This window comes from Mchenga conophoros, linkage group LG16 (genome assembly GCF_057382185.1).
Source record: "Mchenga conophoros isolate Kocher_MC1m ecotype Shallow Benthic linkage group LG16, M_conophoros_male_GT1.1, whole genome shotgun sequence".
NCBI lineage: Eukaryota > Metazoa > Chordata > Actinopteri > Cichliformes > Cichlidae > Mchenga > Mchenga conophoros.
In genome coordinates, this window is record NC_140541.1 from 22019697 (window position 1) to 22047436 (window position 27740).

The 27740-nt window shown below is 39.2% G+C and overlaps 1 protein-coding gene across 6 annotated transcripts in view; it reads right to left on the bottom strand.

The window, feature by feature from the left end:
* Positions 1–27740, bottom strand: part of uggt2 (UDP-glucose glycoprotein glucosyltransferase 2) — a 43766-nt gene that overhangs the window by 6917 nt on the left and 9109 nt on the right. For 4 of the 6 annotated variants that reach the window (XR_014888868.1, XM_085248406.1, XM_085248404.1 and 1 more), the window contains exons 11-33: positions 27644–27704; positions 27279–27370; positions 26609–26759; positions 25463–25582; positions 24983–25068; positions 24718–24853; positions 24327–24458; positions 24071–24235; positions 23462–23585; positions 23285–23383; positions 21956–22050; positions 21217–21423; positions 18772–18903; positions 17217–17347; positions 16784–16879; positions 16478–16580; positions 12680–12759; positions 10106–10295; positions 9823–9981; positions 9604–9689; positions 6999–7083; positions 5974–6056; positions 5630–5653 (exon numbers count right to left, since the gene is read on the bottom strand). Coding sequence is in view for 5 of the 6 variants with exons in the window: in XM_085248406.1 (XP_085104532.1) it covers positions 5630–5653; positions 5974–6056; positions 6999–7083; positions 9604–9689; positions 9823–9981; positions 10106–10295; positions 12680–12759; positions 16478–16580; positions 16784–16879; positions 17217–17347; positions 18772–18903; positions 21217–21423; positions 21956–22050; positions 23285–23383; positions 23462–23585; positions 24071–24235; positions 24327–24458; positions 24718–24853; positions 24983–25068; positions 25463–25582; positions 26609–26759; positions 27279–27370; positions 27644–27704 (2637 nt within the window). In the remaining variant the exon portion in view is untranslated. The other 2 variants (XM_085248407.1, XM_085248405.1) reach the window with 2 other exon arrangements.

The following is a 27740-nucleotide window of genomic DNA, read 5'->3' on the forward strand; positions in this document are numbered from 1 at the left end:
CCATTATCTCCTTTAAAAGCAACAGTCTTCTTCATGTGGAAAGTCTGTGGCAGCTTTTCCTGAGGAGAGACTTCCAAAGAAACATGCAGACTTATCTATAGTAGCTCTTTTAATTATTTTTTTGTAAACATGTTTCCATTGCTTCCAGATTTGATTGAAATTATGATCCTCACAGTTTATTTAAACCTTTATGCTGTTGCTTTCTACAGATTCATTTCATAATTAAAACTGGGATGGTTCAGGTGCAATTATATCAGACCCCTTTTTAAAGAATTATCCACATGGCCGTTGCCCTACTACCCTGTGTGGCTGGATGAGGGTACACAGGAAGAATGGCCCTGAAGGAATACCATGATTACAACTGAATGATTTAAATGACTTAAATATTTTTATTTTTTTAAGAAATGGAAATTGAACTGAATCAGCCTAGTATGGGAATGAGTACTCTATTAGTTGCATAGCAGATGAAAAAAAACTGTATTGTTTGTTGGACACAGGTCTCTCTTGTAAATGAGAAACTGAGACTACCTGTATAAATAAAGGTTATATAATTTAATTAATTAAAAAAATAAATCAACAGTGTTTTAGAAAAAAAGACTAGTAGCTTTTCAAACGTGAAGACAGAAGATTGGAGTGATTTTGTAGAGTAATGTGGAACACACGTATGAAGATAATGCCAAGCAAGTCAGCACATTACCTTTCAGACAAATGTTAGCTTTTTAATTAACTTAAATGTAAAAGAACAGATAAAAATCGACGAGCTAAAATATTTATATGCTGAGATAAGGGCACAAATGCAGGAAAAATCCAAAGTAAGGACACTCTCCACACTTGGGAATGCATCAACATACCCTAACCGCTACTAAAGAGCAGTGGTTCATGATGCAAGGCACATTTAGCGGACAGAAATCAGGACTTGTGCTGGAGGGTAGATGAGTCTGCAGTCAAACTGTGTCCTTGTCTGTAATAGACTGCTGATGAGGGAAGGAGTGTCTCTCCCACACTCAATCACAACCACAACCTCAGCCCCCAGGCTTCAGGAAGACACCAGTGAGTGAGAGGGAGGTGTGAAGGGAGGGGAGGGAGAATACAGTTTGTCCCTGCATGTCCTCTAAAACCAACTCTTTCAGGCACATCTTACCGATAAGAAAGATATACCCACAAAACACAAACTCAGCGATGGCCCTTTATTTACTTATTTTAAATCTGTAGTTCTGAAAATAATGTGCCTGCAGTCCTCTTCAAGATAAAGTATGACTCTTGATAGTTGAACAGTTGGCTTCTGGGTAGTCACCACACATCGGTGGGATCTGGGGAAGCCGACTGCCTGCCATGACTAAGCCAGGCATTATGAAGGGCCTCCAGCACAACAACAGGGTTCCCAAGATAAGCAGCTTTGGAGGGTCAGGTGAGAACCTGTTTGGCTGACTCACCCAAGATAATCTGGATCTCTGGAAGGGTCCACAGAGCTCTGTATAAATCCTGAGCTGTGGACAACACCAACTGGACAAAGCTCTACTTCTGTTTGCCCTCTGCCTATTTAGATTGAACAGGGTGTTTTGACATTTACCGAGTCATTCATTGCCCCCATTGTAACTACTAATACACCTATATACACGCGCAACACACCATGACAGGTTAAAAATAACATTCAGTTTCTCCATTATGGAGAATCAATACATTTGCCTTACTCAATCTCAGTATATACAGAGCAATATAAGATAACCTAATAACAAGGATATCAGCAAATAAATACACGGAAAACACTTTCTATTCCGGCTATCTAGAATCAGTTTAGAAAAACAATGACACAAATGTGCTTTTTACAGCACCCTTCACCTAAAACCTGAACATCTCCCTCAGGTAACATCAGCGCTGCTCTCTCTCACACCCCATGTGGTCCACATGCTTGGTATTTCTAAGTGCAGCATAACAAACACTGCTAAGTTCCTCAGGCTGGGTAGAAACAATTACTTAATTTTTTCCATGCTAGAGACAAAGGGCAGAGGCAGCTAAATGACAAACTCAAAACGAAACAAAGAAAATACGCAAAAATGTGTGTGTGTGTGTGGGGGGGGGGCATTTGGAATCAGTCCTGTTGTTGCTCTAAAGCAATGTTAGACTTAGTGATGCTTGCTGACATGAGTGCATCTCACTGTTTCTTTGGGAGATTGGGAAAATACATCGTCTTCAGCTTTTTACAATGAATCTCTTGAACTATTTTAAGGATATAAATGAGGTCATGCTTTAAGGTCACCGTTACCATTAAATCAACTATCTTTTGGTAAAATCACAAACTACAACGTCTTTGATGAAATCTTGGGATTTTAACTTTGTAATATCTGAGCTATCAAATAGCTGTCCTCAGCTGCTTCTTGTTTGTGGGTCTGACTTCAGTAACTGAAAAGCTGTTCCACTGGGCTGAGACAGGTGACTGACCTGGCCATTAAAGAATATCCAATTTCTTTGCCTTAAGAAATTCTTGGGTTGCTTTTGTGGTGATAACAGTCATTACCAATTTATACTACAAAGTAGGGCTGCATGATTAATCGTTAGAAAATCGCGATCTCGATTCATACTTATGTGCGATCTCATTTCCAAATGACAACGATTTAAAAAAGAAAAAAAGAAAAAAAAAGACGACGACGACGATTGTACCGCATTTTGATCCGGGACGTAATCTGCATGAAAACAAGCGCTCACTCTTCCTGCTCAACAAATGAAAAGGGCGGAGCCTTATACCACGTGATACAGAAGCTGTGCCATGTGATGCTAAAATTAGCAGGGAAAAAACAACGGAGAGCACGTCAGGGATGACGAGAAAGTGACAGGAGAAAATCCGTCCCGGTCAACCACCCAAACATCAATAACGGGAACCTTATACAGCGCTTCCCTATAGACGTCGAACTCCCGCAGGCACAAAGAAATTACGGAGGCTATCACTTATCACCTGACCAAAGATATGGCTCCCATCAACACTGTGCAAAACGAGGGATTTAGAAAAATGATCAACACCCTAGACAAACACTACACAGTGCCGTCCCGCAACTATTTTTCTATTGTTGCACTACCTGCTCGATACACGCAGTGTCGAGCAACGGTGGAGACGGAATTTCAAGCAGTACAACATTTTGCAGCAACAACAAAACGTGAGACATTTGTTGTTTTTATGTTCAGTTTCAACTGTTACGAAGTTGATGTGCAGTTAATAAGTGCAATAAATATTTATATTGGAAAAGAAAATCGTGAGAGAATCGTGATCTCAATTCTAAGCCAAAAAATCGTGATTCTCATTTTATGCAAAATCGTGCAGCCCTACTACAAAGCAATGAGTGATAAGTTTTGCAGCAATTTGCTGAATCCAAGCAGAGAGTAGAGTCTGTACACTTTAGAATTCTATCATCATGCATAAACACTAGTGACTCTATTCCACTGGCAGCCACACATACTTATGCCAAAGCATTGCCTCCACCATGTTTGACAGATAATGTGGTATCTGGTGTTTGGCATGCTGCTTTCCTCCTTCTCCGTACTGTTCTGTTTCCTTCATCTGGCCTTCCTGCTCTTTAGCACAGCCAGTGGTTTACAACCTTCTTGTCAGGCCTCTGTATTTGCATTCATGAAGGTGTCTCTTGATTCTACTACTTGATTTGGTTAGATGTTGTGAAGATACTTTTCTCTCTGGACTTTCTATCAAGAGTTCTACTGAATAGCTAATAAATACAAGCTCAACACTTTGAATCAACTCCAGATTTTAAATTAAGTTTTGAATATTGTGATAAATGGCCTCACTTGACAGTTTAACTGCTCCTAAGTCGATTGCCCTCCAAAATGAAGTACTATGCATAAAAAAGCTTTAATTTTTAAACAGTTAATGCAAGATTTTTCCCATACCTCTTGAATGAATATAGAAGAACTGCACTTCAGTCACATCTTTATTTTATAATGGTGACGTATGAGGCAAGATTACAAAAGAAAAAAATAGTGTTACTATCCAAATAGTAAAGGACTCGACTGTTTATTGTTATAATGGTGGAAATTCACATTAAACATGTTTAAAAGTGTCAAATGACCACTTCAGTATGTGTACAATTAATTCATGTGAGCCAAAACTTGAGGCTTCACGCTGGCTCTTAATCCTCAGTTTCAGACAGTTGTTTTTTCTACTCTTTGCTCTGCAGGATGTTAATGAGAAGAGATATCCTCTCTTATGGACAACAGGCTTCTAACAGACTCGAGACTTGCCTGTCCTAGTTTTGAAAGGAGGAAAGAAAACACTCTCGTCTACAAATGCAACTGAATTTTAATTTTAGATATATACATTACAGCCACTTAAGGGAGATTTCCCCCCCTAGCAACCATCTTATTAAGCATTTTATGTAACATTTTAATGGCATGGGTATTGTCATTATTTAAATATAAGCCTATCATGAGATAATAAATGCAACTAAGTTAGAAATGGTCTTAAGAATCCATCCAGTTCAATTTGCTTCATTATTTAGCAGCAGTGATCCTTCTACAAGCACCTCTGCCAGCACATCAAGGACATGCTAGATCATTTATTGGTACTTCAGTTATAACTCTGACTGCAAGTACTTTTTTATGGTAACATTTAGCTACACTTCATAATACAAAAACACCCCAGGATATAGGGCCCACAAATAATATCTAGACCTGATAAGCACTATACAATCCAATAGCAAATACAGCACACTACTGAATGTGAGGTTCCAGGCATAACAGATCCAGCACTGTGGCGAAGAAGTCCACTTAAGCAACAAAGCTGAAAAAACTTCCCCTCACTCCTATTGTCTTTCAGTAGGAGAGCTTCTCCACTCATTAATTCACTCTATTTTTTAAGTATAGCAGCAGGTATAAGGTCATCACAAGATAAATCATTAATGAGTCTCATTTAGTCTGATGCTAGAGCACAAAAACTCAATAACAAAAGATCACAAACGATGACATCAGACAAGCTGTTTCTTTCTACCAAACTCTGTCAGGGTTTAACCACCTGCTTAAAGTGCACCAGCTGAATTTCAGTCCCCATATAACATCTTCTCCAGTGCTTCAATCAGAGGCTGAAGTAGGCTAAACATAGTGAAATACCATCCAACGTGAAATATGAAAGCACTGGGTACTGCTCTTCTGCTCTGTTCCAGCAGACAGGTGACATACATATTCCCAGAACAAGGGAAAAAAAATCAAGCTAAACACTCCTACTTTATGTTACTTATGTCAGCAAAACAGGATTTGTGATGAATCCCGTAGCACTGTTTATGACTATTATTTCTGATTCTGAACAATACAGCTTAATGCTGTGTGTGTGCAGATATATGCAAGTGAACACAATAAAAAAAAAGTTGACCTTACGCATGAATACAGGCTGCAAATTACCTCACGACTTGCTGAAATCGTAGAAAAAAAAATCATCACATGAATAAACAAATGCAAAAAAAAAGAAGAAAAAAATCCTTTCTACACTATTACCATTAGAATAGAATATCACGACTGATTCCCATTCATTACAATACTTATGAGAGCACTAAAAGCGACCAATAAACACTGCATGCTAATGAGTATGACGAGAGGTATTAGGTGTTAAATGGTTTGCAGCAAAACTGCCTACCTTTTCTCAAATGTGCTCCAAACACTTCACACAGCAAGCATTAAGTGAGGAGACAGGATCACACAGTTAGGAAGGATTTGGGAGGAAAACACACAAATGCACACACATACCTACAGAAGCACATATTTTTTGCAAGACTAGATCTTACAGCATAATATTGCAGTCTGGATCCAGGGGAGGAGTAAGATCTCCTGAAACCGCAATGTATAATTGACAAATGGAAGGCGCATCAGCACATCTATCAATCCATCAATGAGCTCACAGCTGTTACTGCCTGTCAGCTGGAGAAGGGCTTTAAACCTAAAGCCAACCAAATATAAGCTGTATTTGAAGAGATTACGCACCTTGCTATGGATTCCCATATGCCTTTGCTTTCACTAGCTTCACTTAAAAGATCTTCGCCAAGCTTGTCTGCCTTTTTCTGCACCTATAAATATAAAATACACAGAAAATAAAACAATACTGGAAAATATTTTAGCATGGGTTATGTAAAATTGTTTTGACACCATTAATTTGTAATCAGTCAATCCTAGGCACATCTTAGAAAACTTCCAGCTCTAATTTCTTTATATTTGGTGAGAAAAATGAGAAATAGCTGCAGGGACTTAAAAAATGTGCATACATACATTGGAAATATTTGTACAATTTTAACAGGCTTGAAAGTCAATATTTGGCATGACCACCTTTATTCTTCAACACAGCGGGAACTCTCTCAGGCAAGCTTTCTTGTAATTTCTTTAAGTAGTCTTCAGGAATAGTTCTCCAAGCTCTTTGAAGGAAATTAAAAGCTCTTCTTTGTATGTTGGCTGTCTTTTTATTTTCCATTCTCTCTGAAGATGATCCCACACTGCTTCAATAAGACTCAGGGCTGTCAGGAGGCCAATCCATGACTGATAGTGTTCCACTGTGTTTTGCCCAGGTATGTTTTTACTTCATTGGCAGTGTGTTTGTTGCTCATTGTCATGCTGAGAAATGAAGCTGTTGCCAATCATATTCTTTCCAGATGGTACTGCGTGGTGGACCAAAACCAGACGGTACAACAACAGTGCCTTGAGGCAAACTGTTATTATGATTATGGGACCAGATGCATCTCTGTGATCCTGTCACTTTTTCTTTTTAATTCAATTGTCAAGTTTCCTCAACTTTTTTTAAGAGCACCCTGCTTAGACCATTTAAAAGTCTGACTCATTGGAAGCAAAATATAAAGAAGTAAGAGGTGGCTCAAGACTTTTGTCCAGTGTATTTTAGCTTGGATTGTGTTAAGTTGTCTTCACACCATTCATTTGTGATCCGTATATCATAGAAAACTGAAGAAAAGCATTTTCAGTGTGACATTTACAGTAGCACATCCAACAGGAAACACACTCACCCTGACTTTGATGATCTTACTATGGAAACTGTTCAGCACAACTATAACATCACCGGCATCTGCAGGTGAATCAGTTCCATCGTGCCTGAAAAAGTGGATAGAGAGTGAGAAAATGCTAATTGTTACTGAGAGTTTTAATACTTTTTTTATTTGTCAAACAATCTGCAGCTCACAGATATACATGTAAAGAATTTAGACTTTAACGTAGAAACAGACATACATTCATCAGCAGTCATAAGTCAAGTCTCTGTTAGGCAAATTAATAAACGTGTTTAAATAAGAACAATAAAATTAATGTTCCTAGGATTTAAATCCCTGTTTTTAACACTGCTACTGCAAATTGATCATTCAAGCTTATAATCTAGAAGTTTTGCTAAGCTGAAAAATGTGAAACTCAAATAGACAGAAATACATTTAAAGCATTTGTTTTTCGCTGATTTTGTGTTCAAAGAACATTAGAACACCAGAGCTAATATTTCAAGTAACGCAATCAGTCTACGACCTGCAGTGTCTCTGTTGCAAACATTAAAGGGAAATACATGTGATCAGTGGCAGAGACTGCTTTACATGCTTCATCCATGGAAATAACACATGAAGGAGACAACAGCTGCTAATGGACCGACAGTGTGAGCACACACTTAAAAGCAAATAGTGGGACAGCTGCCAGGGTCACACTCTGACCATATTCATTACCCTCCATCATCATTAAGAATCACCTTACCATTATTTTACCCATCACTACTTCCCAGCCTTGCTCTATATACTCGTAGATTTAATGAGAAAGTCTGTGCAGTATTGATTCCGTAAAACAGCCTTTCAGTGTAATTGTTTTAGGACTGATTTTCCCAGCACAGAATGTGTTTTGGCAGGCAGAATCTGCTGGGCCTAATGGTGAAACACCAGAGAGCAAACTTCAGGCGGAGATGAGCAATAGGCCATGATGCACTACAAGCCATTACAACCTCAATGCTTACTAAAGGCAAAAATCTAACCTTATCACTATGATAAATGCCCCTCTCTCATTGGAGCCAATGCACCCCTCCACCGCTCGTGCTCAAGTGCTGCTTGTATTTTGCCCCTTCTGCTGTCAACGGTGCAAGTCAGTCTTTAGGGCTTGTTTTAGAAAGCACGAGAGATCAATCTGTATCCCTGCTCTGAGAAGAGGAGAGCTGGCCATCTCATTCATCGCTGTCAGAGCGAGGTGTCTTGGCAGCACGGGTGGAAGAGGAAAATTCACACTCTGGGACTGGAGAGCGCAGACACTCCCACTAGGCTCTGATCGGCCACCTAACCAGAGCAGAGTGCCGCTAACCACAAGAATAATGACACTGCCAAGGTGAAAAATGACATCACCTCTTAGCTTCACCTGGAGGATTGGGGGATAAATCTTGGTTGTCTGAAATGATTCGAGAAGAACCGAGGGCTGTATGTGTCCTAAATCTTATGTGAGGATAGCCAGAGAGAAAAGTATCTGTGATTGTAGGGACATCTGGACCAGCGCACTAGAAATGCCCATACAGACTCGCATACACAGTTGGGATTACCACCACTTTGCTGTAAGGCAGTGCCGCTTTGTTATGTTACGAAGTAAAAAGAGGTTCCCTTGAAAAAAGAAGAATTTGATTTATTTTAGATCAAACTGAAAAGTGCAAAAAACACATTTCAAGTGCAGAATTCAAAGAGTGCAAGGACTGAAAAAGCTGCATTTGCTAGATATTTATCCAACAAACCAAAGCAAAGTAATGTTTTTATTTATCCAGGAAAATTAGACAACCACAGCTCGCTCACTTTAGTATGTGGAGCCTTTGACTCCTACGCCAACCCAACTAAAACACATTCTGCTGCTGATATTCTGTTGTCTGAGGTAGATGCCATGGCAGGTGACCAGCTGAATCATCTCTCTACTCTGTCTTCTCTTTAATAGCAACCCTTTCCTCCTACCTGTCTCTCTCAGCTCAATGCTGAGCAGAACTCTGAGCACTCATCAAAACCTTGCATTGCTACAATGTCAGCAGTGGTCCACGTTGCCATAGTGATGGGTTTCATAGCTACCAGAATGAAATGGAGAGTTAGCTGAAAGCAACTTTGATGTTGAGCTATGGATAAAGGTGCCCAATAAACACGACTTATTTACTTAGATAACTTAGGTCTATCTAGAAATATCAGGACTTCCAAACAGCTTTCATGCTTGTGGCTCTGTACCCACCAGACAAGATAGGCATAGGATGTTTAGAAATTGTACAAATGAACATAAACACGAATAAATCTGGTCCTTTTTTCTTAGTTTTGTGAGTGAGATGTAGTTTGGGCTGAGCTGAGAACAGGTGACTGACTCTGCTATTGTCAAACAAATACTGCTCCACTGAACTTGCAGTAAGTTTTAAACCTGGTTTTAACCTTTACTCTCCAGTACTCTCCTTATTGTGGTAGACTACAATGACCTGCATTGTGGAGTGCAGCACGCAGTAGGATATTGTGAAGATTTATCATTCGTCACAAATAGGACCCTGGAATCATCTGGGCTTTTTTGAGAGCTCCTTTGATGGCATGTTGACTGTTACCTGCTTAACTGATGATGAAGAAATAAAAACAGAGAAGAACTCACGTTAGGATTTGATAGATTTCTTCTGATCTCCCTTTACGTAATCTTAGGATCCAGGCTCCAGGATTTGCTTTCAGCTGGAAGTATCCCTGTTTTGGTGGAAATGGCCTTAGTAATGGCAATTAAAATATGATTCATTCTCAATCCTAGTGCAAAGAAGCTATGCTTCTGGACTTAACACAGTGCAAGAAAATTTGGGTTGTAGTATAAAAGGTTGCTGACCAGGTTAGCCATGACAATGGTGTCATACATGAGTGGGTCTCGGCTCATGCCCAGCGTAAATTGAAGTCCACGAGGAGGCTGGCCAGTTGACAGGTCAAAGCAGTGGCCCTCTAGCAAGAGGTGCTCCAGTTCAAATTCTGCTGCCACAACCCTGTTCACCTGGAAAGAAAAAAACAAAAACAAATTACAGAGCACTAAAATAGATGGGGGGGAAGCACTTTGGCGCTACCTAAATGTGAGAATGATGAGATCACTGGGTAGTAATGAGTCAGCATTACAATACCTCCTGCAAATGGATGTTATCCAAGTCATACGGGCTCCGGACTGCCTGCACCATCCAGCTCTCAGGTGTGATCATATTAAGAGTGAGGAGCGGAGTTTCTGGGAGCTCCATGAAGCGGGCAACTGGCCCTGGAGACACGGTGTCATTGGCCAAGAAAATAACATCCGGCTCCAAAACAAAGCGGTAAAAACTGTGAAGACAAGCAAAATCAAGTTAAGGGCCATTCCATAAATTTCAGTTCAACAAAAAAATAAATAAACTGACCTCAAGATCAGCTTATTTTTTTCTGTAAAAATATTTCAGCCTATTATGAGCATCTTGTAATTTCACAAGTCCTTTTTCCAAAACCTTTTAGTCCTCATAACTTAGTATATGAGACAGCTACATGGCATTTCCAAGCCTAAAAGTACAGCTCTGTTAAAACACACAACAAGATCTTTTTTTTTTACACACACTCCAAGTGTCACAACCTAAAGCCAGAACAATTATCTATAAGTAAGTTTGAGCATAAATATCCTGAGATGTGCCATAGTTTCAAGATCAAAAATGAAACCAATTTAACGTCTACGACATCGAGTAACAGAATCAAGCACTGGTACCCTGGATGCTTTATCTGTTATTGAATAATTCACTAGATATGTTGAATAAGTGGCTGGTTAAAACAAGTTGCAGCATAGTAAAGGTTTACTTTTTTTAATCTACTTTTAGGTATCAAGGTAATTAAATATACTAGAGGTATTTAAGAGAAATGATTCAGAGTGGGTCAGGTGGGAAGGATTCACTGATTATCATTGGATGACCTATAATATGCAACAAATAAAAGACCGAACCTTTTTCCACTGGACCGAGATAAAAATTCCATCCAAAAACTCATTGTCCTCTTCAGCAAGCACTGAAATGATGACATGTTGTGCAATAGTCTTCTTTCTGTGACACGAGAGATGGGCCCTGTTGTGACAGCTGGGTATATACAATTTCTTCAAAGTGAGGAATCTAATTCTATTACTGCCAGTGTTCCTGCTCAACCAATAACAGAACTACGTGCTGCACTCTGTGTACCTGGAAACTTCTCTTTCTCCATCATTACAATTGGTGCAGAGGCTAGCTCCAGGCTAATCTTTATGCTAATTGTTTTTCTTCAGTGTGCCCTCTGACACAGAAGACTTGTAATGAGTGTAAATAACGTGGCAGATAAACATTACCAATGCTAATTCTTTTAATTCGCAATGCCTATAACACATTTCTTATTTAGAATGAGAATTCTCAGAAGTTATTACCAACTACAGCAGCAATGTGGTGACTCCAGGGTGAGATGGGAGCAGTAGAGAAAGTTAAAGTTAAGGAGGTAAAACCAAGCACACTACAAGAAACACAGAGTGCTCATTTGATTGGTTCCAATTTGTGAGATGGCCAATTCCCCACAAGACGAAAAGTGAGAGAAAGAAGATGAGCAGCCCTGCGGCAGTCTCACTGCTATGAGAAGTACACTACTGACTAAAATGAATCCAGTGACATAGAGCAGGATTCATGTGTTCCCACCATCAGCAGTATCTCCAGGGGCGAGCTGTAAGATTACCAAGCCTGTGGCTCTAAAAAGTAAAACGAAGTAGATACTTTGCGTTAAAAAAAAGATTAAAAAATAAATAAATAATAGTATAAAATTAGTCCACTTTCAGATTTTTCTAGCGAGAGTATTTAATGATATATAATATTTTAGGACATTTCTTTCTTAAAAGGGTACTGTTTCCACAAACCACAGATCTCCAGCAACGCCAACAACGTGTGGCTGGGTGATCCTGTTTGTTGTTTTTTAGAGTCTGTCCTTCACCCATGAGCTCACATTTAGTCAGGCAGAAAGTGAAAATTGCATATAAAGAAAGCAAAACACAAAACACCTTTCCCACAAAGGTAAATACTATGATACATGTCTTTGTTGTTATATGCTGAACTATTAGAGGATTAATACTGCAGGTTGATTGTAGACATTTAGTTTACTTAGATCATATAATGTACTTTTATTGGCTACTTGATATAAATGTAGCAAGTCGTCAGTTACATCAAATACAGGCAAGTTGTCAGTTGGGAGGATATGGAGTGGATGGGTTGAAGAGAGTAGATGTGCCAGTGACTTGTGGAGGGACATATCCTTAATTATACTGGTACTATGTCTGGTCAATTCAAGTCATTATGAAAATCTTCCCTGGAAAGTGAAGATTTAATTCTTGAAGGATTTTTGGCTTTGGTCATCTTTCTTTTTCACAAAAATAAATAAATAAAAGCCCACACCACATCTGAGCTGAATGCTGATGAACAGTTTCAACCTTTAATTTGCTTTTTTTTTTTATTACTACTATTGTTTTCACTGCATGGTTTGAACTGCAACAATGAAGGTTGTAAGCAATTTGCCCAGAGATGCAAGTGGAGGCCCAAAGCAATAAGGTACTATTATTAAGCAGATTGCATCTGTGCAGTATAAAGGACGGTTCAAGTTAGAGATGCTAAGTCTGCAGCAGTAAGAGGATACACAAACAAGCCAAACAGGAAAATTTAATTACTGTTGGAGCTAGATCTTACCTCTTGAGAGGCATCTCAGATAACTTGGCCCTGCAGTTCATAAACACCTGCAGTCTCACATTGACCACTTGACTGAGCACCTGCAGGATTCACAGAAAATATGACCCAGTTAAAAATCAAGAAACAAGTACAACTTAAAGTGGCTGAAATGTGTTAAAACACACGTGAGCCGTTTTCTTACTAGTTACTTATTATATTGAACTTTTAAAAGTTCTTCAATGGGAAAGCATAGATATCCTTACATACGTTTCAAAAATTATTTTTTCAGTTAAAGAAAAATATCTTATATAATTATATCTATAAAAAATATTATATTAAATATAGTACAATTGCATTTGCAAGATATGAAAGTTTGAGTAAATCTCAGTTCAATTACAATGCAATGATTTTCAAGTCAACTGAAAATAATACAAAGATGAATACAAACTTTTCTCAAGTTCAGTATCTGACATGTTGTATTTGTACTACAGTGCTGTGAAAAAGTATCTGTCCCCTTACTCATTTCTTTCTTTTTTTTTAAATATTAGACAAAGACACCCAGGGTTAGTTTAAAATGCAATTTTACATTTATTTAGGGAAAAGGGTGGAGGTCATTTCTTTTTTCCACACAGAGCCAGGTAGGTTTGGATAGCTTTTTCCCTTTAATAAATTATATTACTTAGATATTTTAAGCAAATATAAAATGCAGTTTTTTAAATGACGATCATTTCATTCATTAACATTACAATTTGTGAATATCAAATACATAAATGTGACAAATAGACAATAAAATAAGAAAGGGGGCAAATACATTTTCATCCATCCAACCATCCTTCCGTCCGTCCATCCATTTTCTATTGCTTATCCAGGGCCAGGTCCCAGGCACAGCAGTTAGAGAATTACAGAAGTCCAGACATCCCTATTCCCACCTGTCCCCTACTCATCCAGGTGCATTCCCAAGAAGAGACATAATCTCTCCAGCGAGTCCTGGGTCTACTTAGGGCCTTCTCCTGGTAGGACATTTCTTAAACACTTCATCGGGTACCAAACATCCTCAACTGGCTCCTTTTGACATGGAGAAAGAGCAGCTCTACTCTCAGTCCCTCACGAAAGAATTAATCTTTCCCCTGTCTACAAGAGCACAACCACCCTTCAGAGAAAATTCATTCCTACTGCTTGTGTCCATGATTTAATTCTTTCAGTCATTACCCAGAGCCTATGAGCATAGGTAAGGGTAAGAATGTAAGAATGTAGATCAACCCATAAATTGACTACTTCGCTTTTACACTCAGCTCTCCCTTCACTACAAGTGATCACAAAGGATTGATACAGCATTCGCATCACTGTAGATACTGCACCAATCCATCTGTCAGTCTCCCACTCCCACTCCCCTCTTTCCTCACTCATGAACAAGACCCCGAAATACTTCATCTCCTCCACTTGGAGCAGCAACTCGTCTCTGATGTGGAGTAGGCACTTCACCCTTTTCCTTCTGAGAACCATTGTCTCAGACTTGGAAGAGCTAATTCTCATTCCCAATGCGTCACACTGTGCTGTGCACTGCTACAGTGCGAGCTGTAGGCCACCACCAGCCAACAGCACCACGTAATTTTCCCCTCCATTAATCGGCACCTACGAGGTTCCTGTATGTTATGTTGTGTGTGTGTGTGTGTGTGTGTGTGTGTGTGTGTGTGTGTGTGTGTGTGTGTGTGTGTGTGTGGAGGGAGGGGGCTTAGGCTTGGTGCAGCCCGAAGAGATGACCTGGGTCCGCCCTTCTGTGGGCTCACCACCTGCAGGACCCATAATAGGGATCAGGTGTATTGTGCATTGTGTGTTAATAAGTAAATGGACTGATTCTTATATAGCGCTTTTCTACTCTCCCGGCAGTGTTGGGGAGTAACGGAATACATGTACCGCCGTTACGTATTTAAAATACAAAATATGAGTAACTGTATTCCGTTACAGTTACCGTTTAAAAAGGTGGTATTCAGAATACAGTTACTTTGTTGAAATAAATGGATTACACGGCGGTACTTTCCTGTTTCATATTGTCGCGGGTCAGGACTGTTTGGGTTTTGTTTGACAGCTACGTTCTGATGTTCCAGGCGGCAGCGTTACGGTTGCCATGGTTACAGGGCGACGCTCTCTCTCTCTCTGCGACTGTGTGTTTCCTGGGTGAGAGAGCGCCTTTTCGTTGTTGTTGTTGTTGTTGTGCTAAGCTAACAGGCAGAATGCTACAAGCATAGCTCTAAAGAATGTAGCATCATGGGCAGTGTAGTCCGTGTTGCAGGGAGAATGGACTGCCATACCCGTTATGGGTCTGTGAGCGCGAGGAGGGAGAAAAAGGGGAGTGGAAAGGTACGAGTTGTCATCGAGGAAAAACGGGAGCTGGAAGCATGTAAATATAATAATAACCACTGCAGCCAAGAAGAGTGCCTGACGAGCCCAGTTGTAAGTAAGCTATTAAGACTCAACTGTACACCGTGTTCGTGTTTTCCTCCGAAAACAATAAGTTCCGTTGGAGCAGCCTTTCAACGCCTCTCTCTGTCTCTCGCCAGAAAAGTTGACCCACACAACAAAGTAAAGCTATTTTTCGGCTACGAGCCGACAGGGACCCCGCCGTATTAGTCAGAGGTCCCTTTACTACAGTTCGGAGTCGCGGACCTTCAGTAATAGTAATAAATCACACAGCAATAGTACATTCACGTTGTTGTAAAAAGCATGATAATATATTAAGTAATCCAAAGTATTCAGAATACGTTACTGTCATTGAGTAACGTAACGGAATACGTTACAGAATACATTTTGGGGCATGTATTCTGTATTCTGTAATAGAATACATTTTAAAAGTAACCTTCCCAACACTGTCTCCCGGAGTACTCAAAGCGCAGTATACAACATGCCTCATTCACCCATTCACACCTACTCATACAAGCACTTCTAGACTCAAGTGCAAACTAACCAACATTCACACACATTCACACTCCGAAGAACGCATCGGAGGGCAACTTGGGGTTAGTATCTTGGATATTTGGTATGCAGACTGGGGAAGCCAAGGATCAAACCACCAACCTTCCAATCAGTAGCTGATCTGCTCTACCACCAAAGCCACAGCCACCCAAGTGGCAGTAAGGGGCGGAGGCCCTGATGGTATAATCCCCTGATGGTCCTGAGTTCGATTCCACCACCTGTCCGGGGTCTTTCTGTCTATAGTTTGCATGTTCTCCCCATGTTTGCGTGGGTTCTCTCCGGGCACTCGTGCTTCCTCCCACAGTCCATAGACATGCAGTTAGTGGGGTTAGCTTAACTGGTAATTCTAAATTGCCCATGTGAATGTGAGTACAAATAGCTGTATGTGTTTATGTTTTAGCCCCGCGACAGACTGGCAGACTATACCCTCCCTCTCACCCTATGGTAGCTGAGTAGCTGCCATAGGGTTCCAGCTCCAGCAACCCTGACAAGGATAAGCGGAACAGAATGGATGGCTGGATGGATGTTGTGAAAACTTTCTGGCCAAATTAATTAATGTATACACATACACATACACATTTTCTTTGTCATTTTTTTCCAATAATTCCAATAAACAAATAATTATTGTATTTAAAGTAAAGTCTATAAAAGAATATAAAGACTAAAATGGATCCCAGTATGATCCTGAAAATGACACAGTCTATCATATTTTTTTTACCTCAGCAATCTGCATGTCTTTCTACCCTTCCTACATTGAAAGTGATTTTAGGTGTGATTTTATAAGTTCTTCCTATATCAGAAAATGATAAAGAATAATGGGGAAAAATATAAAAATGCACTACAGCTTACAGTCAGAAGGGAGGAAATCTTCTGTGCTTCTCTTGTGAGGGGGTCAACGATTGCCACAACATCATAGAACACCTCGTTCTCACGTGGAGAGAGATGAAGCACGCTGAGGAACAAAAAAAGCACACCAGAGCGAATTCAACAAACAACGTCATACAATCCTTAATCAGCAGAACTGCAAATCAAAAGACTTGCAGCTTGGCACTCCTTGAAATGATGGCATTGCAATTTTCAGGCCCATTACAAAAAAAGGAGCATGAATACTTTCCAATGAGACTACAGATCCCAAAGGGGAAAAAGAAATCCCACCTGTGGGTGTCTTTGATAAAGTGGACATCTCTTCTGACTTCTCCTTTGGGGGCTGCAGTTAGCAAGGCATCAACTTTCATAACTAAGTCACTGGCACTGAGGGGGAAAAAAATCAGTTTGTCATTTTCTTTAAAGCATTTGTGTTAGTGAAGATGTTAACCAGCCCTTGCGCAATATAATATCAAGCTTTAAATAGGCAGAGTCACGCCTTAATCAGGCTACTGTACCTTAAAACTGAGAAAGTGACATTTCTTCATGACAGAATACTTTCAAACATTTGATACATGAGGAAAAAAGAAAATCCTACACTAACAGATAATTCTAGACAAACTTAATGCAAAGGTGACACAGAGGGAACGCTTAAACAGATGCACACATTTCTATCACAGACACTTAAAAGAGACAAGTAGGCCAAAAAGAAATACAAACATACTGCTTTGGCTTCATTCCCATCTGTTTAACTCTGGCTTTGACTTTCTCTGCAGAACCGCTCAGAGTAATCTTTTCCAGCAAGTGGAAATCCTCCACAGTGAATTCTTCCTGCTCTTCAAACGGACCAAGGATCTAACATGAGGAAAATAACACAGTCAGAACACGACTTTTCCCATTCTTATCTCACCATGTATTATGTACAACTTTCCCAGGGGATGTTAAATGTAATGTGATTGTGACACAGTGTTTTATCCACTTAAAGTCACGGTATTCAGTGAGGCTGCCTGGTTTTTCTATTCTGGGAGAAGAGCCCTACCACTGCAGCAGAGCAAAGTAAGATAATATTAATTGTTACTGCCATCACAGAGACTGGCCTCTTTATCCGTGGTTGTCAGCATTGCTGTTGCTGAGACATCAGTCACCAGCTCTGTACACGTACAGTGAGCACGTGTGCGCGCACACACACACACACACACACACACACACACACACACACACACACACACACACACACACACAGCCGTGCCTGCCACTTGTGACCTTTGAGAAATAGACATGCTGATATGACAGTGCTAAGAAAGCACTCTGAAAACACTAGAGGGAAAAATCCTCCAAAAGTGCAGCTGCATGGAGAATCTTTCTCTGCTGTAGCAAATAACACCACCAGTGCTTCTTGTCACTGGCAATAAAATGTTTTCTATTCAAGAGAAGCCATCTAAAGAATCAGCTGCCTGTCAAAGTAACTATTTTTCAAGTCACAAGGAAATTGGTAGTTGGTGAGTCTCAAGTCAAAAACCTTATCCCAGTGAAACTTCTTACAAGAAGAAGTCATCTTCTAGATCATTAGTTGCCAAGTTACTGTCACACTTAATTTTGAACAGGGCAATAGTTTCATTAAGTTAGTCGTATACTGAAATTAAACATCTAAAACAGTTTAATACATTTTCAAAGCTGGATGTGTTACTTTTAAAGAACAGAGGTAGATATTAATCATGTGATTAATTTTGTGTGATTTTCTAACAATACTTTTGTACTGCTTATTAATTTCCCGTGGTTTTCGGAATCTGTACAAGCTGCATTACTACATTAAGGGAGAGAAGCTTTGAGTTAAAATGAGTTGAACTGTGGCTGGCTACTTGTTCAGACTGTGATCACACACAGTTTATTTATTTATTGTGTTTCCGATTAGAATATTGGGAAGTTGCTTATGCACAGAAAATATGACACTATTGCAAACATTTGCTTCCTCCGTGTGTAGCATGACTGCAGGGCTTTTCCTGCTTATGAAATTTTCGAGCACCAAAGAGCTTTGGTTTTTGCCCAGAGAAAAATCACCAGGACTGAGTTTTTATGTAGGTGGGGTTACTTTTACTCATGAGCCTTTACCCATATGCCAAAAAATAACAGCAGAAGTTACACAGCCATAAGTATATGTGTTCACTCATTAGTGGCGTGGTTCTTTTAGACCGAGGAAAAACCCTGGATTTTCTGCCATTGATCTGATTGACTGCATCCATTGTCAGTTTTTAACTATGCATAAGCTGGAGCCCACTCACCCTCCCATTGCTGATCACTGCACGCTGTCCAGGATTGAGTTTCAGTACGTCTTGACAGAATAACTGCTGAGTGCGGATAAAATCAACTTCAAGGGTGTTGAATTTTTTCTCAAAGGCATCCATATCCATGCCCTACAGCAGAAAAACAAAAGTTTGTTTACAATGTCAGATAAATTGATTGCATCGCTGGCTGGCTAAGAATATGTGATGTAATCCATAGTTTGTGGTCAACTGAAATATCCAATAACGCAGCTGAAAGACATTTCTCTCATTTCAGCCTGTCCAAAAATATAAAGAGTGATGCATTGACATAAAAATGATGTATGTGAGACAAAAAAAATAAAAATTATTCACAGAATCATTGATGCCTCGCATCAGCACAATCACTGCAGTTTTCAAACATAAAATATTTCAGCCAGACCTGTCAGAAATGCACATGTGTGAAAATGAGATTAATCAATTTGTAATTAATATAACAAACTCCTAATTAAACCCCTGCCAGTTTTGTCTATAACAAATTAGGTTTGGGAGTGTGGAGGGTTTGTGGAGTCAGGTTATTAGTTTCTCCAACATTTCTCTCCTCAGGAGAACAGGTGAAATACCAATAATGTCAGCACAATCCAGTCAGCAAGTCTGTCTGGCAGCCAATAATAAACTCATATCCCTTGGCTTTGGGTCTCAAGTCACACTGCTACATCCTACCTATCACCCCATCTCTATTTCCAGCCTATTCTCTCCCAATTGTGAAAGGCTAGTATAACTGAGGGGAACTTCATTATAGTAGGTCCTAAATAAAAAACAAACAAACTACACAATCTACTGCATAACTGATGGTGAATATACTCCATCAGCTGATTTGTTGATTAGTGGCTGAGAATTTGCTTGCGTATGCACAGTCCTTTGTGGGTGGTTACTGCGCATTACAGCATGAAGACGGGAGAATGATTTAGTTCTGCCTTAAAGCAGCAGTGATGGTCAGGCTTGGCTGAAAACATGTGGATCACATAACCAGAAGCTGTGAGCAGTTGGCTATTTATCAGCTTCGGGAGACCATGTTTACACCAGCACATTTTAGTTAAAGATTCATAGCGTGTTGCAGTCTTTCAATGGCCTCAGTGACATTTCAAGTGGAACTGACAGTGAGCAGGCTGTTTGCCTGGGTGTCCAAGGAGTGTGGAGTATCATGCGTGCTGTAAATGCATTCCGTGAGTTGATGTTGAGGAGAGAGATAAGAGAATGGGCTCATCAATCACTATTTTCCTGACTGCGCACTTTTTCTCCTTTTACCTCCATTAAACCATTTACCTAATCAAATATATTATTAAATACTTATCAGTTATATCAGAGCAAAGCAACTTTCTTACCAAGTGATGCACTTGGTATGAAACTGAAGTTTTTTCTTTGGACAAGTAAACTTTGATAAGGTAGCCATGCACAAGATTCAAGTTAATCTAACTTTTGTGTGTCTAAAATAGATAGCGTTCCAACAGTTTTAACTGCTGTCTACTTTATAAATGCACACGGATTGCCAGCATCTTGCCATCAATCTGAATAAGTCTTTGTCAATGACTCAACTCAATTCAGGTCATATTCTTGTTATATTCCTATAGAACAGGAAGGGTGCTGAACACAAATGTAATAGTTATATGTAATAGTTAACAGGCAGCAAAAGATATATAGATATACAATTTTCAACAATTTATCACAATTATTCCCAGGTTTATTATCAGAGATAGATTGTATGAAACTGCCAATTTGATCCCAGTCGATCACAGACTGATATCCGACTGACTCCATCTTATGCCAAGATTTATGGCCGGTTTTAATGACAGCGTTCCTATGCTTGACAATCTTATTGTGCAACAAAAAAATAACTGCAATAACTTTATCTTACAGAATAAAATAAATATTTGACAAAGATTAACTTTGAGGACATAGTTTCCAGTTAAAAAAGGTGACAAATTAAAATGTGCGTTATTGGAGCACTGATAATATTGGAAAATGTTATAAATCACAATATCATATTGTGGGTGAAATATTGCGATAATATAATATCACATGGTGTCTGGTGATTCCCATCTCTACTAAACATCAGCATGAATATAACGCATCCAAAATATATAGATGGGTGGACTGTTGGCAGCTATACATCTAATCTATGTCTAAATTTGGAAATAGTTGGATTAAAACAAACACCTATTTGATCAAATAAAAACTCAAAGTAAAAAAAAAAGGAGCAGTGAAAAAAACAAGCTCTTATATTAGATTTTCCTCTTTCAAGGTTTGCCACCTTCAAGGTAAAAGTCAAATCATGTGGTTACAATATGATTTAAAGTAGTGATTCTAATATAAAAGAATATATATATATAAAGTCCAAACAAAATATGTGTAGTCTGAAAAGAAAAGAAAAGAAAAGAAAAGAGCATTCTTTAATCCCCTCTTTACCTGCATCAGTAAGTCTTTCATCTTGGTCCCCTGCTGGAGGAGCTGGCTGCTCTCCTCTTTTAGGAGTTTATGCACAAACTCTGCCGCAGCCTTATTCTTCTGGGTGAGGAGAGAGGCCCAGATAGCCCTGTACAGCACAGTGTTATCGTCGTAGGGTTTTTCACTGGGGTTATCTATCACCCCCACACGCACTCCAGGACTGGCCTTCTGCTTGCACACACACGCGCACACACATATAAACATAACGGCACTATAATTCACAGTAATAGCAGACATGCTCATATATCCAGCTACCACATATGTCACTGATGAAGAGCTCTCAAAAAATAGTGCTTTAAAGTAAAGATCTCACCTTTTCAACCTAATCTACTACTAATGATCTCTAAATGACAAAAAGAACATTTGCTTTATTACGTTATTCATCTGTAGAATATCACCACAACATATTTCAGTTAAGACGAATCTACACTGATGATTTTTTGTGAGAGCACACAGCAGAAAATGACATTTTAATTATAGTTTTTGTTATGAACCTGCCATGATAATCACCACCAAAACCATTTCAGAGTTCTGCATCCCTTCCACTTCTATTTGATTTTTTTTAGTGCACAAGTTTTGTTGCTTTAAGGATAAGTTAGAGTATTAGATTTATCTGTTACGCCTTCTAAGACGTCCTGTGTACATCCTAAATGATAACATAAATTAAAGAAGTGAAAAGAACAGTATTGATTTTACTTACCAGGTGTTTCAGAGCACTGAGCAAGAGTTTTCGTCCTGACACCTTCTGAAAATCCCCAACTACCCACAGAGTTACAGGAGTCATCCCATCCTCATCTGAGGTAAAAGAGTAAAATCTTTATAGAATAATGTGTACAATACAAATAAGAGCCATTACTGCCATTACTGTAAACCATTCTAAACTCAGACTCTACTTTATATTCTTTAGCTTTCTAATCGTAAGTCTCCTGTTATCCCCAAGAGCAGTCTATTTTGGTTGTTTCTAGTGTCCTGTTCTTCCCTGTTCTTCAGCTGCAGCAGTCTGTTCTCTCTTCGAGTGTAAGGTGTAGCAGCTTCAACCATGTCTGACTCTTCTTCTTCACAAGTTGTTTTGCTCACAGAAGTGTCGCAGATTTTTTGTTTGTTTTGTTTTTGTACCACTAGGGACTGTTTTTCATTAAATCCCAGGAGAACAGCGGGTTTTTTGTTTTTTTCATTTTTAGATATTCCGATTTGGCACCAACTAAAGGCACTTAGATCCCATGTGTTTCTCATTCTAATGTTTGGTTAACATAACATTTTGGCCACGTTTGTGCGCTTTTATGTACTGAGGTGCAGCATTAATGGGATAGTATGCAGGTGCAGCTGATTAGTTAGCCACAGCAAGTATAATCACTTCACCAGTAGAGGACAAATTTATTTATGAAGAATTCAATCTCTCAATGTTGACCTAAATGTTTACACAGCTTTCAAAGACAGTGTCTTGTAAAAGGTCCTACTCTGTCTATACACTGATAATCACATGACATTGAGAGGGGAATGAAATGTAGTTATTATAGTGAATGTTTAGTTTGTGTCAGAGGTGAGAGAGACTAAGACATCTGTCACATATTATAGAAGAACCTTGCCACCTGTCATGGTTATATTCCCGCCCCGGCCAGTCAGCCAGTCCTTCAGAAAAGCAGGCAGTTGGCCCGACAGCTACTCCACAGAGAGAGAATGGCAATCAGCCTCCTCTGAAACACTGCAGCTAGACTCTGGGCCCGAGCAGCGAAATGCAGCTCTGATGACCATTTAGACTGCTGGCCAAAAGCCAGTCAGAAGACCCAGCAATGATTTTGCTGGAGGCACAGCCTGCCAGCCCTAATAAAACCCAGTTTCATATTTCCATACATCAGCAAAGCAGTGTGGGATTCAATTTGTTTATAACAAAAATGCTAATTTTACAGATACACCTTATATTAATGTAGAGTAGTTATTCCAGTTTATACAGCATTATGTTTCTAAATATGAGATTTCATCTGAAATAGTGTTTACTGGGAAAGCAAACCAAAAAGAAGTGACTTCTTACCACTATTTGTGAAGTACTTCATTCTCTTAGCAATCACTGCCGTTTTGTCTCTGGTGTCCACATAAGAAAACATATATGTGTCTTCCCAATCATCTGCAACTGCATATAAAGGAAAGTATAACATAAGAGGAATGTAAACAGTGGCATCCATATTTTATGGCATAGAACAAGGAGCACCTGGAGTGGCTGTGAGGTCAAGGTACTTTCGGTCACTGCTTAAAATAAGAGGGTTCATCCTGGGAACCACATTGGCCTGTTCCATTAGATAGTCTACCACATCTGAGCCTTCAGATAACTGGCCCTATAAGGTGAAGGACATAAAGTGTGTTAGTTACATAACTGACAGCATGAACAAATTGCCACCGGTGCAGTTCCCCAGTGCTTGAGTACTTCAGTTCACTCATGTCTGGGTTTTTCCTGACTCAAAGTGGGCCTTTGGGAAATGAATCATTATTGGTCCACATATAATTAAGGTAATGAGTACGCATTGCTTTACTTAACAGAAGTCTTATGAATTTCCCTCTCATTTCTTCCCATTTGAAAATTAAAACTGTATTTTGTCACTCAGTAAATTAATCTCCATTCAAAGAAAACTCTTTAAAAAGATGTTTTAATGACATTGCTGCTAATTTTGGTCAGATTTTCTTTCATATGCAGGACAAACCTGCCTATATATGAATGTAAAAATTTCACCTCTCATTACAACAACAAGACAAAAAAAAAAACACATTGGTTTCATAGGCTGAATATGAAGAGTGAGTCTCGTTTCATGCATATGCATCATACCATAAAGACGGCTCTTTGAAAGGCAGTAGTGGTGTCCATTATGCGCTGAAGGATGACTGTTTCCAGCTCCTCTGGGTCCATCTCATCAGGGCTCAAAGGGACTCCATTAAATAAAGCCAAAGGCAGGGCACCCAAGCCACTCTTTTTGTAGAAGAGCGCACCATCCTACAGCCAACAAAAGTTAAAATCAGACCTGCTGCTCTTCATCAATCATACGTTATTACTTTTACTTTCAATTAACAAAAAAACATCTTACCTTCCTTTTATCATCATACTCTGAATCAACTCCTAGAATCCTTTCAGAATTGGCTTTTGGGAATTTTCTCTTTAGGTAAGCAGTGATTGTATCAGCAGAGAGCGTCTCCCCTACATCGACTTTGCTATACAGCTGCAAGAGAGTAGCAAGGAAGTTCAGACTTGACCATCACTCTCTTCGGATCCCTCTCAGTGTCAGTACTTTCCACCGCAATTTTAAAAAGCAGATAGCTGAGGAAAAATACCACTGACTCATCTATTTCAACAATGTCTCAAACTGTAGGATAACACAAGTAAAATATTATGCAACTGATTTCCTAGGCACGCAGAGATATGAGCTGGCAAGAAACACTTGCTAAAACAACAGAGATTTATATATGCGATATACTTACTGAGACCACAGACATCAGAGCCTGGGGTAAATCATACTCGTCTGCAATGTAATTCAGCAGTCGGTAAAATCCAACCCCTGCATCTGAGAAGCCATCAATCTCATCTTTGGTGTTGACAACAAACACAAATCCAATTCTGTACAAACGGGACAAAACAAGTATTCAATTTGCAGGTGAAATGAGAATCACTACCAGGTAAAGATTATGAATGCCAAGAGCGGACCATATAAACAGCTGTGGAGGTGTGAAAAATTGCAGCATCTACCTCAGGGGGATCTTATGCTTGTAGAAAAGCTCTGCTAGCTTCACGAGCTCACCACTTTCTTCCTGCAGTGGATCTAAGAACAGCACCTAACAGCAGAGGTATCGTTATCAACCCCTGGTCGTAAAGCTTTGCAAACAACTGTGTGCCAACCTGACTTACACATGAAGCAAACTTTAGAAAAAAACAAATCAAAAACCAACACATCAGCAAGTTGAACCCAGACAAACTAGAAAAACAGAGGCAGTGATTTCAATTTTTTATTTTGTCTGACAAATCCTAGGACATGTACAATTTAAATGTATAATAAAGACCTGTCTCAGCTCCATTTCCTTTATTACCCACACCACTGTTTTTTCTTTATTGCATTAATGCAGTGTAAACAAATAGGAAATGCAAAGTCCAGCTGACTAGTACTCAAACCATTTGTGAATTTACTGGCTTGTCTCTCACTTGGTACTTCACTTGTTCTGATAAACTCACCAGGTTAAAGAAATTGCGTCTGATCTGCCGGATGACTCCGGGAAAGGTGGCTCTGAGGAGCTCCTGTACACCAGTTGGCCAGCTTCGGTACATTAGGTCATTCTCAATGTCATTTATCCACTAAAATGTACAGGTACAGGGCGCAGAAGAGTTAGTGGGAAAATATTCACTAGTTAATAATAACAGTAATCCCAAAGGTGCAGCCAAAATATGAAAAATAACAGAGGGATTAAATATTTAATGCATGAACAGTTCAGACTTCCTCTCTGGTTGTCATATGTAAGAATTTAGAGACATTTCATTTAGGAATGTGGAATTTTATAGATATATACACTTGAAATTTGCCCAAGGACACAACGACCGAGACTGTCCAAGCCGGGGCTCGAACCGGCAACCTTCCGATTACAAGGCGAACTCCCAACTCTTGAGCCACGATTGCCCTATGTTCTATTTCACAATATTAAAGAAAGTGATCTAGAGCTGTGAAATTTATTGGGTTACTCCTTTTCCCACATTTAAATTCAGCTTAGTAGTTTTGTGTAATCTTGTTGAAAAACAAACAAATGGCACCAATCATGCAACACGTCCTCCTCAGCAGAGGAATTATATACATGCAAATAAAGCAAGTAGAATGCCAGTGAAGCTGGCTAGTTTTGATGTATATAAAATTACATGTATTACTGTTCTTAAGTTCTTCGATCAGAGAAAACTATTGGACCCTGTAGATGTTTTTTTTTAAATAATCAACCAGAATCAGATGCATAACGATCCATCTGGCAATAATACTGGTCTTTCTCTGTGTAACTATGAAGCCTCACCAGCAGACTATCAGCAGGGGAAATGCAAGTTGACAAATATTTTGGTTGAGGGTGGACAGGCTTAATATCGTCATATATTTCTGACATTTTTATAGTACTTAATGTAATAAAATTGCCAGAGGCATCAAATGAAAACTTGCAAGTTTTTAATTTAATAACATTTCTTGGCTAACTTCCAACTTAATAACTTCCAAATAAATGAGGTTCCTGGATAGCTTCAGATTGTTGCAATAGGCCGATGACTGCTCTACTAATTTCTTACTTTAGGATCCCTAAACAAGAACACGTGTGTTGATCTGGGAATATAGTCCTTTTAGACATCACTTACCATTATGGCTGGGTGTCTGATATCTAAGGCATAACTGTCATCCACAGCATTCACAGGTAATCTCAGCAGCTTATCTTGATGTTCTCCTTTTATGCCTAGATTATGTAGACCCTCTAAGACCTTGGCCTCTGACTTAAGTATGTCCAAGATGCTGAAAGTGCAAAATTATGTGTTAGTCTTTGATTCCATCTGTGTGTCAGTATATATGCATTGCACCAAATGCTTTACTTCTATCAGAGAGTGTCTTTTATTAATGCAATTTATTGTGTCCTTACTTTAAAACATATTATTTTGTTTATAACAAGTGACATTCACTACAAGTGGTAGTTATTATGCAATATTTCTATCAGGAAAAACATGAAAAATATAGCCCCAGCCAGATAAATTAAACCAGATATTCATTCATTGATGAATATCTGGTTGATATAATCATATATTATATCTGTGGTATTGAAAGCAATATTCAATATACCATGATGGAAAATGTTTTCTTTGTCCACAAAATATAAGTCAGAGAAGCCCTGGACTTTTATCTTGCTAACACCATTAAAAAAGTAATTCAGCCAGAGCCAAGGAGACGACCAGCTAAAAGAAGAAGACATCACCCTAGGTCTGGCGCTTCCAGGGGGGAGCACAGGCATATGACTGTACCTTCCTGCTGTGTTCCTACCTGAAGGGATTGTGAATGTCCAGATCAATGTGCAGCCCGTTGATGAAGAGCTCACCGTCTCCTGGGTGAACACCAATGGTCTCACTGAGGTGCTGAAAGAACAAGCTCAAAGTGTTAGTTGAATCCCAAAAGCCCTAAATGATTGATTCTAACATTAATGTCTGATCTTTTCACATGAAACGATGTGCACTGAGACTACAGAAACAAGTAAGGGTAGTAAGAGAGTAGGAGAAAAGCAAAAATAAAATGTCAAATTTATTGTGAAATTTATATGACACAGAGATTAGAAACTGATTCTCTAAAATAGAATGTGTGCAATGGCAACAGATATTATCAAAGACAGCAACTACGCTATGATATCGCACCTTTTGGTTCTCCTCAATTTCTTTTCTCATTTCCTGCTTTACAGCCACTCTTGTCAGTGATCTGTGGGAACAGTAAAACATGTACAGTCACCATCAG